We start from the raw sequence: 13636 nt of genomic DNA, 5'->3' as shown, positions 1-13636 counted from the left end.
GCTTAGAGTCTGAGAGACTTTCATTCTACTTATATTTTTTTGACAGCATGAAAACTTTTCAATTTAATGTAGTCCTAATTATATTCAATCCTAACACCAACACTAGTGAAACCTTTTCCCTGTTAGCCTATGTCCTTTATGACTTCAGGTCATACATAGAGGCCTTAATCCATTTTGTATTTACTTTTGTATATTAGAGTAGAGTAACCCAGCATTCTTTTCATTTATTTTTTTATTTACTCTTTTGTTTTGGTTTGCCACACCCAGCAATGCTCAAGGGCTCATTCTGGCTCTGTGCTCAGGAATGACTCCTGTTGGTGCTCATAGGCCATATGTGTTGCTTGGTACAGAACTAGATCAGCTACCTGCACGGCAAGTGCTAAGGCTATACTCTCTCTCCCATCCCCAACCGCCAGCTTTATTTTTATTTGCATGTAGCTGTTCAGCTTTTTTACTGCCATTTGTTGAAGAAACTCGCCCTTTGCTGTTGTAAAGTCTTACTTTTTGTGATAAATTGAATAATGATAACTGTATATGTTGATTTCTGATTTTAAATTTTATTTCCTTGATCTGTATGGGGTTTGTATCATAATATCAGGCAGTTACCATCAATTTGTAGTATGATTTTTAAGTCAGATAATATGATGCCATCATTTTTCTTTTCCGGTCTTTCCTGATTCTACAAAAACTTCACTGCTTTATATACAATTTTCTTTTAAAAAATCATTGAAGTTTGCATTGGGATTTTATTTAACTTTACATTCAATATTGATAAAATGGTAATTTTGACTATATTGTCTCCACCCATGTACATGGAATGTCTCTCCATCTGCTAATGTCTTGATCTATTTTTTAGCAGTATTTTGAAGTTTACATTGCACAAGTCCTTTACCTTCTTTGTTAAATTTTCGTAGGCAGTTTGTTTTTAAATGCATTTTGTAAATGCAATTTCTGTCTAATTTCTTCTTCTCATTCACTATTTACATGTAGGAACTCAATCAATTTTTATACATTGATTTTTATAACCAATCACATTGCTATACTGAGTGTTTCTAATGAATTTTAATGTCTTTGTGGTATGTGCACACATGTGTGTGTGCACATGCATGTGTGTGTGATCTTATTATTTGTTATTGATAGCTTCACTTCTTTTCCAATATAGTTTTCTTTTATTTCTAGTTATTGTATACTAGCTCTGGCAAAGACCTATAACACTAATGGGAATGAAGTGAGAATGCTGAAGAAACTTGCCTTATTTCTGATACTCAAGAAAAAAAACTTGCAGTTTAATTCTATTGAATATGGTGGGAGCTGTGGGTTTATAGAATATGGACCTTATTATGCTAAACTATTTAAAGTTTCTGTCCCTATTTAATTTAAAGTTTCAATCACAAATGGGTACTGAATCTTTTCTAATGCTTTCTCTGTATATATTAATATTATTTGTGTCTTTCCTTTTATTTAAATCACTGTCATTGTATCACTGTTATCACGTTGCTCATCAATTTGCTCGAGTGGGCACCAGTAACGTCTCCATTATGAGATTTGTTGCTACTGTTTTTGGCATATCGAATACGCCACGGGTAGCTTGCCAGGCTCTCCAAGAGGGACAGAGGAATTGAACCTGAGTCAGCCACGTCCAAGGCAAACACCCTACTTGCTTTGCTATTACTCCAGCCCGTGGCATTGGTGGTATAGTGGTGAGCATAGCTGCCTTCCAAGCAGTTGACCCGGGTTCGATTCCCAGCCAATGCATCTGGTTAAACTTTGGGGCCGAGGAGGTGGTTCAGTGGTAGAGTTTCTACTTCACATACCTGAGGTCCTAGGTTCAACCCCCAATACCTTCTCCACCCATGTGGCATTCTCTATTGAGATAGTGTATTATACTGATTGACATGAATATGTTGAACTATCTTTGCAAGTCTGAATAAACCCCACTCAATCATGATGCATGATCCTTTTGATTAATTGTTGAAATTAATTTGCTAGTATTTTCTTGAGAATTTTGGCATCTATATTCATCCCAAATAAGTCAGGACTTATTTGGGATTTTGTGGAATAGCATTTATTTGACTTTAATATCAGAATAATATTGGCCTTATAGCATGCATTTAGAAACATTCCTCTAATTTTTTTGAAGTCTTAGGAAAATTGATTCAAATGATGAAGAACGGAAGGAAAGAAGGAAGGAAGGAGGAGGGAGAGAGGGAGGGGAGGGAGGGAGGGAGAGAAGGAAGGAAGGAAGGAAGGAAGGAAGGAAGGAAGGAAGGAAGGAAGGAAGGAAGGAAGGAAGGAAGGAAGGAAGGAAGGGAGGGAGGGAGGGAGGGAGGGAGGGAGGGAGGGAGGGAGGGAGGGAGGGAGGAAGGAAGGAAGGAAGGAAGGAAGGAAGGAAGGAAGGAAGGAAGGAAGGAAGGAAGGAAGGAAGGAAGGAAGGAAGGAAGGAAGGAAGGAAGGAAGGAAGGAAGGAAGGAAGGGTACCTCTGATTAAGTTTTCAGGGGAGAGTCCCAGTGGACTCAAGGAAGCTGAATTCTGAGCTATGGAGATGGGAATTTGAAGCTATTGGAATTTGGATACAAATCAGGGCAATTATGAGAGATTTGTAAGGAAGGAAGGAAGGTGAGAGGAGATGAGGGGAGGGGAGTAAAGGGAAGGAGAGAGGGAGGGAAGCAGGGAGGGAGGTAAAGAGGAAGGGAAGGAGAGCATGCACTATCTTTCACCTCATATTAAAAAACTTATCCCTAAACAACACAATACAAGAATTAGGAAGAAGAGCCACCATTTGGCTAATTCCTCTTTCATGACAAGTACCAGGCAGACTCTTGGAAATGTTTCTCATTCATTCTCCCATGCTTGGGGAAGATATTCTTGGTTCTCAGTCTACCAGGGAGAAAATGAATTCAGAGAAAGAAAAATGTGTAATGTCCACAGAGTGCTTGAGAGGAAAAGCAGAAAATTTCCTGGACAGCAGGATTCCAGACTCGAACACATTCTAGTCCTTAGCACTTGTTTGAGACATGATATCATGCTATAACCTTGTGGGATCATTGGTAACAGAAGCTCACAGAGGGAGAAATTGTTTCCTTCCAATATATAGCAACTCCTTGATTTAAAAAAATAATAAAACCCCATAAACTAAGCTGTGATTAAAATGTGCCTTAAACATGGCTGGGCATTGGATGGCTCTACTGTAATAAAGCACTGAGAGAATACTTGACAGGGTGACTTGGGGAGATCATCCCTGGAAGAATTAGCCATCAAAGTGATAATAAAGGAGGGATGGGTACCCCACAACACAGTCTGCAAGTATTCTCCTTAAAGAGGTACCAAAAGGCGGTTTAAACGATGACACATATATGTTCCACTGTGCAAAACCCTGAGTTCAATTCCCAGTATTCCAGGATATCCGCCACCCCCCCCCCAGAAAAAAAAAATATTTGTGGCTCTGGTGGTCCCTGAACACCAACAAGCAAGACTACAGCTAAATCCACAAATCCCGGAGAGAGTAAAAAGTATTGTCTCCAAGAAGCTCTGACAGAGGTGATTTCTCATCTGCAATGCTGTACTCACTTTATGTGACGGGATAAACGCTGATACGACTGCCACTTAGAAGGTACATTTATATCAGAATGTACCACTGGTTTAATCTGGAAAAAAAATACAAATAGGCCTCAGAAGTTAGTTCAAGCAGATACTTGTTATGTAACAATAGTGTGCACGGTGCCCACCTAAAACATGATTGAGGTGGGAAGGTGTACCTCTGATAAAGTATTCAGGGGAGAGTCCCAGTGGACTCAAGGAAGCTGAATTCTGAGCTATGGAGATGGTGGGAATTTGGATACAAAACAGGGAAATTGTGAGAGATTTGTAAGCCATGTGATTCAGGTTCAATGAATAGTCCAAGTGTGAAATGCACTCAACATTGCCCAATGTTTTTATATCCGTTTGTTTGATTAATATGGATTCCGCTTTGCAGAATATAACAGTAGGGCTTGATTATCATATTCATGAAGCTGCCCTAGTGCCTGAACAGGGAGTGGCCTTCAGTAGGAGCTCACTGATTAGGTCAAGATTCTGAATAAAAATGACTGATGAGTGAATAAATGATATGAAAAAGAGCCCTGATGCTTCCTTCAGGAAGTATGTCAGAAAAAGAGTGTCTCTAAAGCTCATTTACACAATTGCAATAGTTTTCTGTTGTCAATCTATATGTAATATGCAATATTAATTATGTATTTTATACACATATATGTACTAATCGTGAAAAATAAGTGACACTAAAATAAACTGGTATGAATTTCCTGACCTACTTTGAAAGAATACAACAGAAATTAACCTATGCAAATTCTAAATAAAGCCATCCTGAGAACTGCATTCTGCTTGATTGCATAAAATTATGGAAACAATGAGCTAATTGCTCTTTTTATGTGTTAATGACTCATTAGCCCTGATATCACCTGCCTAATTAAATAACTCCAGTAGCTAAATATGTGATTCTGGATTTTTCACTGTACTCCATTTATTAATCTCCTAAGAAGTGTCAAACACATGTGGTTTTCTGTTACTGTCTAATCATGATGACAGTTTCAAAACCATGTCACTCACCTGCCCTGGGAAGTTGAAGGAGTCAATTGGTTTTAGAGCTCTTAAACCAACAGCGAGCTATTACAACAAATTTAAACCAATGCTACAAGATATTTTCAATTACCCTTGGCTTATTTCCTTAGTAACTTCTATATTTATCCAATGTCTCTTATGCATCAGGAACTGCATTATATTTATTTGCATTCGTTCCCCAAAATAACCAAGAAAATTACGCATGCAGGTAATCTCAAATCATAGAGGTCATATTATATTTTCCAAAAATTCTATTAAGTGTCACGGTCATAAAAAAATTTTAAAAATATTTTACTGTAGTTTTTAGCAAAGTGAATATTAACAGTGGTAATTAAAATGGTGTGACAGTATAATAAAGATACATCCTTAGATTAATGAACAGAGTGAAAATCCAGAGAAAGTTGCGGGAGAAGAGTCCAGCAGGTAGGGTCCTTACCTTGCACCCCAGCGGATCCAGTTTCAATCCCCAACATTCCCCTATAGTTCTCTGAGCACTACAGGAAGAGCATAGAGCCAAGAATTGCCCCTGAGCATTCCCAAATATGGCCCAAAAATAATCAAAAAGAAAATCCAGAAATAGACCCTCAGGAATATGATCAGTTTATCTTCAATAAAAGAGCAAAAAATTATGTAGTGGAGCAAGGAGCTTCTTTAACACGTGGTGTTGTGATAGAACCAAGGGCATCATGTTAAGTGAAACAAGTAGAAGGAAGAAGAAAAATATGGATGGTCTCATTCATTTGTGGCATATAGAGAAATAAAACAAATGATATCAAATGATAACAAGTACTTGGTCTTTGATGGCACAACTGAGATAACCAATCAGTGGGGGAATGGTTATCCTGAAAACCAACCAGGAAGAGGTGTACAAGAAATGATAAGGAAAATAGTGGAGGATTTTGGTGATGGTAGAATGCAGTAGCTTTGTACATAAACACTTACGCTATTGTAATCAAGTCACCAAATTTAAATATAATTTTTAAAATTTCAATATTTCATAACAATTTGACATTCAAATGTGTTCATGTCGGGGGGGTATACTGGGGATTTTGGTGGTGGAATATGGGCACTGGTGAAGGGATGGTGTTTGAATACGGTATAACTGAGACATAAACCTGAGAATTTTGTAACTTTCCACATGGTGATAAAATAAAATAAATAAATAAATAAAGTGTCCATGTGCTTATTCATTGTCCATCTCTTTTTGAATGGTCTACAGAACTTCACTGTAAGATTTGATAGTCAATATATCCATGTGATTAATTAGCACTTAAAATGTGATTTAAGATTTTTCTGCAATTTTTGACTACGTACTGGATATAAACTATCACTATCACTGTCATCCCATTGCTCATTGATGTGCTTGAGTGGGCACCAGTAACAGTAACATCTCCACTGTGAGATTTGTTGTTACTGTCTTTGGCATATAGAATACACCACAGGTAGCTTTCCAGGCTCTGCGGTGTGGGCGAGATACTATCAGCAGCTTGCTGAGATACTCTCGGCAGCATAGAGGGACGGAGGAATCAAACCAGGTCAGCCACGTGCAAGGCAAATGCCCTACTCGCTGTGCTATCGCTCCAGCCCGCATACTGGATATAAAAATATTTTATATCCAGTATCCATCCATCCATCCTACATACTGTATATAAAATTAGAATATTAAATAGTAACAAAAATAATTAAATGGTTTATTAATTATATTTTGTTAGTTAATGTGATATTAAATATGTATTGGTTAAATAAAATAGATTATAAAACTTTAAAAATTAAAACTCTGTGTTAACTCAAGAATAGATGCACTTAACTGGAAAATTCACCTCAGAGAATTACTTCCTTCTCTCCCCATGACAACTTGAGATAAATAAGGTCTAAATTAATGGTGTAATTGCTTTGTAATTTAAGAGATATGTCCACTCAAAAAGTAACATCAGAACACAGTCTTCATAAGGAGAGTTCATAGTGGAGATGTGTGCCGAAAGTAGATAAAGGACCAAACAGGATAGCCTCTCAGCATCTGTGTTGTTGACCATAATGCCCTAAAGTAGAGAGAGAATGTGGGGGAAATTGTCTGCCATAGAGGCAGCAGGTGGGATCGGGTAGGGGTGGTAGGAGGGATCCTGGGGACATTTGTGGTGGGAAATGTGCACTGGTGGAGGGATGGGTGTTTGATAATTCTATGACTGAAACTCAATCATGAAAGCTTTGTGACTGTATCTCATTTTTAAAAAAAAAAATTGCTTGTAGAAATTACTGGAAAGGTTTTTTCCCCCAATCCTACCAAAATTTGAGATTACAATTTATAAGATGCAACAATACAAGTCCTTAAGTTTCAGTGATACCAAAGACTTTGGAAGAAGGCAGGGAGGGGAGGTGGGGTAACACACCTGGTGATGAGTAAGCTAGGCACTTACTCCTGGCTCTGTGCTCAAAGATCATTCCTCAGGGATCACTCCTGGCAGTACTGAGGACTATATGCTGTGCCAGGGATTGAACTAGAGTTGGCTGAGTGCAAAGAATGTGCCTTGACCCCTGTACTATCTCTCCAGCCCAACATTTTTCTTCATTTAATTGAACCAACATCACATGATGGTAAAAAGTCAAGATCCAAGAGCCACCATCCTAAGCCTAATTTCCTTATCCTTTATTTTAATATAACATAACTTCAAATGTATTATAGTTAAGCCTTTTATAAATCAGTTACATGATTATTTTATGTATCAAAGTATTCTGGTTTATTTTTGGTAAATTCTTAAACTAAGCTAAAGTCTCTTAAGAAGTGTCTTCAATTTTCCCACTAATATTTTTTAACTATATCATTGTATCACTGTAATACTGTCATCTCATTGCTCATTGATTTCCTTGAGCGGGCACCAATAACGTCTCCATTGTGAGACTTGTTGTTACTGTTTTTGGCATATTGAATACGCCACAAATAACTTGCCAGGCTCTGCCATGCGGGTGAGATACCCTCAGTAGCTTGCCGGGCTCTTCGAGAGAGATGGAGGAATCGAACCCGGGTTGGTCACGGGCAAGGCAAAGGCCCCACTAGCTGAAATATTTGGTATAGATATTTAATAAAAATATAACAAACCACCCTGTCTTCCTGCACAGAAAGCAGCGGCCTGGCGGCACCCACGTGGCAGGCGCCATCTTCTGTGACTCCAAACCCACAGGTATTCGGTTTTTACTTTTGGGGTTCCCAGGAACTCATGGGAAGGGGGCGTAACCGGCACGCCCTCGGCCCAGATAAATCCGGAGCCGCTGAGAGCGAATCGGACCCTCTGCGCCTAAAGACTTTGATTCCAGAGATGTAACACATTCGGGCATCCAGCGCAGCATCCGATAGCGATGCACTGGGACACCGAACTGGGCTACAATCTGTGCTGCTGGGGGTGGAATTTTTTCCTCCCCACCCTGCCTTCCTGCACGGAAAGCAGCGGCCTGGTGGCACCCACGTGGCAGGCGCCATCTTCTGTGACTCCAAACCCACAGGTATTTGGTTTTTACTTTTGGGGCTCCCAGGAACTCATGGGAAGGGGGGGTAACCGGCACGCCCTCGGCCCAGATAAATCCAGAGCCGCTGAGCGCGAATCGGACCCTCTGCGCCTAAAGACTTTGAATTCAGAGACTTCTTACAGCAATGCACTGGGACTGTGAGCTGGGCTATGTAATTTCTGGCAGAATTTTCCCTGGACTTTATACAGAAATCCAAAACCGCTCGGATGTGACTTAACATTTATAATTGTCAGCAGTGTGAAATGGTTCCATTTGAACAGGTCTGACTTGGGGGAGAAACTCCAAATAATAACAGTAAGTTTTTGTTGAAATATTGAAGGTTTTTAATGTAGCAGCCACCTCTCTGGACTGTGAACTAAGCAAAAGCCCCACGCTGGCCGACGCAGCGTGGTGTACACCATACTATGAGGCACGGGAAGGGGGATGAGGGGGAAAAAGAAACAAAAAAAGGGAAAAGGAAAAAGGAAAAAAAGAGAGAGAGAGAGAGAGAGAGAGAGTTATGTACTTGTAGCAGTGGGGCTACATATCTCTTCATTTCCAGCAATGAAAAACTAATTATCAAATGTAGTAGGTCTGTCTCTCTTGGGTGGAAACTCCAACAACTATAGTGAGTTTTGTGTTGAATTATGGAATGTAATCAAGGTAAAGAAAAAATGAAGTGAAATTCATTAGTTATACAGTAGGGGGCAGGGGGTGGGGGCGGGGGGTATACTAGGGTTTCTGGTGGGGAATATGGGCACTGGTGAAGGGATGGGTGTTTGAATATTGTATAACTGACATATAAACCTGAGAACTTTGTAACTTTCCACATGGTGATTTAATAAAAAGTTTAAAATATATATATATAACAAATATTTTTTAACAAAAACAGAAATTCTCTGAAAGAATAATCTATAGAAATTCTGGGGGCTGGAGCAATAGCACAGTGGGTAGGGCATATGCATTGCATGCGGCCAACCCAGGTTCAATTCACAGCATCCATATGGTTCCCTGAGCACTGCCAGGAGTAACCCCTGTGCATCGCCGGGTGTGACCCCCCCCCAAAAAAAAGAAATTCTGTTACTATATCAATTCTGTTACAAATAATCTGTTAAATTCTATTATAAAATACCAAAACAACTGAGTAAAACATTAAATTTATTTACTTGGACAAAGAGAGTAGACAATATTTAGCTTTCTAATAGTTTGTGCCGGTATTCAACTTGGTAGCCTTTCATGGCTCTCAATTTTGGATAGGATGAACTACTTCAACTTAAATATATTAAGAGTAATAATAATGATTTATTGAATTCTCACCACATTCCAGGAACTACATTAAATGCTTTACATATATCACCTCATTTGACTCATTTGATCCAGACAGGATTATGGAAGATATTATTTCAAATCAATACCTATAGATCTATTACAGTATGAGATGCAATGAATCTTTCAACCTTCCTCCAATGACAGATATTCGACTAGTCCCAGGGTTTTGTAATTAATTTCTTTTTATTATTAGTGAATCACTGTGAGGTAGTTACATACTTGTAATTAATTTTTTAATGCTGAAAAAAAAGTTGCCTGAAGGAGGCAGCTAAAATAGGGAAGGAGAACAGATTAGGGTCTGGATCTCCCTATAAGGCCTCTAGGACCATTCAGGGCCAGACATTGAGACCCTACATCTCATCATTTTCCCCCCTTGAAAAATTGTTCTGTTTGCCTAGCCATCATAGGGGCAAGACCCTTCTTTTGGGGTTTACAGCATAGGTGCATAAATCTTTGAGAGCTGCATGCCCCGCCAGTCTTATTGAACCTTGGCAACGGGCTATCTCTGGTTAAGCTTCTGCAGATGCTGCAGGACACCATTAGGTTTGCCTTCACCCTGCTGCACATAGAGATCTTTCAAGGGAAGTACTTAAATTTCCATCAAGAAAGTTAAGAATTCCCGAATTCTATGAATTAAATAGAGAAGCTCTTTTAATACTGTTAGGCTACATGAGGTAAGAAAGGCCTTTCCCTAGAAAGAAATTCAAAAATACCTCATCTTACTCTCAGATTCTGATACTAACTAGTAGCACCCAACTTCCAATATGACACAGAACCTTTCTGAAACTATTTAGCTTTTATGTGGTACACAGTCACCCTAATCTGCTGCAATTGGTTATTACATTTCCATTTTTCCAAATAAGGCCATAAATATGAAAATGCAATGAGAGCACAAACCATATTTATTCTATGCTAAAACAAAAGCAAGCTGAAAAGTACCTAACGTAATGAAGAGGCATACAAGGATGGAAATGACTTTCCAATGTCTAATGTGATGTAGGGACATATTCAGCTCAGCTGAGGAGGGTCACATGTGAGAAACCCATAATCTAGTATCTGGCAGCTGACATTCATGAGAGCATTTCTATGTCAACATAAGATAAACAATTAAAATGGTCAATAAAAGATGAACCTGATAGCTCTTTAAATAACCGATTAACTGAGTGAAATGAGTCAGAAGGAAAGGGACAGATATAGGATGACTGCATTCATTTGTGGTATATAAATATATATATATGTATATATATAGTAGAAGAAGAATATCCATGTCCAGGGAAAACAGAGGTAGAGAGGACTGGTCAGTGGTTGGAACTAACCACAAGTGTGTGTGGGATTGAGGGTAGGTAAGATAGAGAAGAGATCAGTATGATAATAATAGCTTGGAATGATCACGCTGGACAAGATCTGAGGGTTAAAAGTAGATAAGGGATAAACTTTCAGCGTCAATATTGCAAACCACAATGCCCAAAAGGAGAGAGAAAGAGGGAGGGAGGGAAGGAGGATGGAGGGAGGGAGAAGAAAAGTGCCTGCCATAGAGGTAGGCAAGGGGTGGAGATTGGGGGGGGGGGGGCGGTGATAGGAGGGAACCTGGGGACACTGGTTCTGGGAAATGTGCACTGGTAGAGGGATGGGTGTTGGAAAACTGTATGACTGAAATCCAATCGTGAACAGCTTTGTTCCCAACTTATTCGATGTTGGTTGCACCACACATAAACATCTTTGAACATACTACATTCCCACAAGATAGATAAATTACAAATCAGACCATTCTCTAACCCCAGCACTATCTCTGCCTCACCTAGCTCCAGCTGAAGAAAAACAAGGTAAGTAATAAAGTCTCTATATCATGATTTCTACACAAAGCACACTGGTCCCAAAATCAACTGGTGGTAAAGAATAGGCTACAAAAACTAGTTGCAATAATGAACTCTCTAGGGCAAGGGTAGAGGAATATCAATACATGGACTCTATTATGGTACTTGGGGAAATTAAAGGTCATCAGAAGTCCACTGAACTTCTGATCCGAAAACTTCCATTCCAGTTTCTGGTGCAAGAAGTCACTCAAAACTTAAAAATTAAGTGAAAAAAAATAGTTACTCAGAACTTCAAATCAGATCTGCACTTTCAAAGCTCCGTGATTGGTGATTTGTAGGAGACAAATGAGGCCTATCTGATAGGCCTTTATAAAGACACCAATCTTCGCAGTTCATCCTAAATAATTAACATTATGCCAAAAGACATAAGCTGTATATGTGGAGAACATTCTTAGAAATCCTCTATGATAGGAAACATTTCATCCTAAAAACAAGTTCTTCTGTCAAGGATGTTATCTCAGCAGTAGAGCATTTATCTTGCTTCTGTGTGACCCTGAGTTCAATTTTTGAAACCATGCAAAAATAGTGATAACTTTTCTTCTCCCTGTTGGTGGTAGTTCTGGACATTAAATTTGTTTTTCAGGGTCAAATGTACCTAAATATATTATTGCAAGTGGAAGAAAGAGAGCAGAATTCAAGTATTGGCAGTTCTTTCATTTGTATGTAGATTTCTAATATAAATGTGGGGACATAAAGTATGAAAGCAAGTTAAATGTTTTCATGAACAAATTCCAGCAGTTCAACCTTATAATAACTATAAATAAACCTATTAAATTTTTATGAACAGTGTCAGCATTTGGAATTTTTTTAAACAAGTCGATTTCTTATTCATAGCAACAAGATGGTATTTATAGCACTTTTATCACACAGTAGACTCCATTCATTTATTATGCTTTCCTGAAATGTCCACATGCAAGTATATTTTTATTTTGTACTGCAGTTAGGTAACATGGCTACTATAGTGTTCATTTTATGGTCTAGTAAAAAAGTACTGCCATACCTAAGGTCCTCCACCACGGCCCTTAGGTCACTTCTAGCCCACCTCTTCTTTTCTCCCTGCCTCCCACCCCCAACTACTCTTTGGTAATTTTAATTCTGAAATCAAAGGTCAAGGGCTTGTCATCAGTTGACATTTCCTATTTCCTTGTTTTCTTTCTCTATACAGCACAGATGAGTGAGGTCATTCAGTATTTGTCCTTTATCTGAAATTTAACCTAGCATGATGCCCTCCAGTTCAATCCACATTGCAGCAAACTATAAAATGCATCCCTTCCTAGAGAAAAATAGATTCCGCTATGTATGTATATCGTTGTGTCTACCCATTCCTTGCTGTTGGACATTTGGTTAGGTACATAGCCAGATTTTTTGCAAGTCCATGATTTTCATGTTGCCTAGCTTTTATGCTGTTCCACTTAAGTTTGCTGTTAAAGTATATTATATAAAGGAAGTTGCTAAGAAAATAATAATTACAGGCTAGTTTTAAGGAATTACTTCTTTTATACAAGAAAGAACAGAGAAAGTGAGTATGAAGTACTTTCTGGGCAAGGCATTATACATTATTATACTGCTTTAAAACAATACTCAAGTGCATTTAGGGGGCTTTCTCAGATATCACTAGAAGCAATATGAATTTTTATTAATTTTCTAAGAATTAGTATATAATTATTTTAAATGTTAAAATCTGTTATATAATTGTGCTCTTCTCTAAACCACCACAAATGTGAACTTGTATATTTAAAAGGGTCCATTATTATCACTGTTCTGAGTAATGAAAATCAAAGCCAAGAAGCAAATAGTGGATGAGTTAAATAATTTATTAGTAAATTAATAGGAGAAAATATTTTCCAGCCATTAAAAAATCCTACTGCAGAAGATCATTAACTATGTTAAGATCTTGTGATCCAAAAAAATTAAAAAAATAAAAAATAAAATAAACCAGAAGATGGGTTCTCACAGGAAAAATAAGTAAATAAATAAATAAATAAATATCAATTAAAAAAAAGATCTTGTGATCCATAGCTAATAAAAAGAAATGATGGTGTGCATAGAGGGATTCCTTTTATGTCTATTTACATATATACATAAGTATATTGCTGTATATATATATATACATTTGTTATATGTTCATATAAAAATAGCTGAAAATAGACATGACAGACTACTTAGAGTGTTATTCTTTGGGAGGTAGGAGTATGGATGACTTTCATTCTTGAGTTTTTCTACATAGTATGTTTGTCATTTTCCAAAAACAATTTCTCCTATAATCAAAAACTTTAAATTCCTAAGGAAAAATTAATCAAGTATTTTGGGCAATACTAGT

The 13636-nt window shown here is 38.0% G+C and overlaps 1 protein-coding gene and 1 non-coding gene across 2 annotated transcripts in view; one reads left to right on the top strand and one right to left on the bottom strand.

The window, feature by feature from the left end:
• The window catches only part of DCDC2C (doublecortin domain containing 2C), a gene marked incomplete at its 5' end in the record, with an annotated part of 154517 nt that overhangs the window by 120268 nt on the left and 20613 nt on the right, over nucleotides 1-13636 (bottom strand). Inside the window, one exon of the mRNA XM_004609419.2 lies at nucleotides 3569-3645. Coding sequence (XP_004609476.2) covers nucleotides 3569-3645 — 77 coding nt within the window. The remainder of the gene's footprint in view (nucleotides 1-3568; nucleotides 3646-13636) is intronic.
• Nucleotides 1684-1755, top strand: TRNAG-UCC (transfer RNA glycine (anticodon UCC)). Its single transcript has one exon. It is a non-coding gene; the product is annotated as a tRNA-Gly (tRNA).

The sequence above is a fragment of the Sorex araneus genome, chromosome X, assembly GCF_027595985.1.
Source record: "Sorex araneus isolate mSorAra2 chromosome X, mSorAra2.pri, whole genome shotgun sequence".
NCBI lineage: Eukaryota > Metazoa > Chordata > Mammalia > Eulipotyphla > Soricidae > Sorex > Sorex araneus.
Note: the sequence above shows the minus strand (reverse complement) of the source record. Positions and strands in the feature narration are given on the sequence as shown.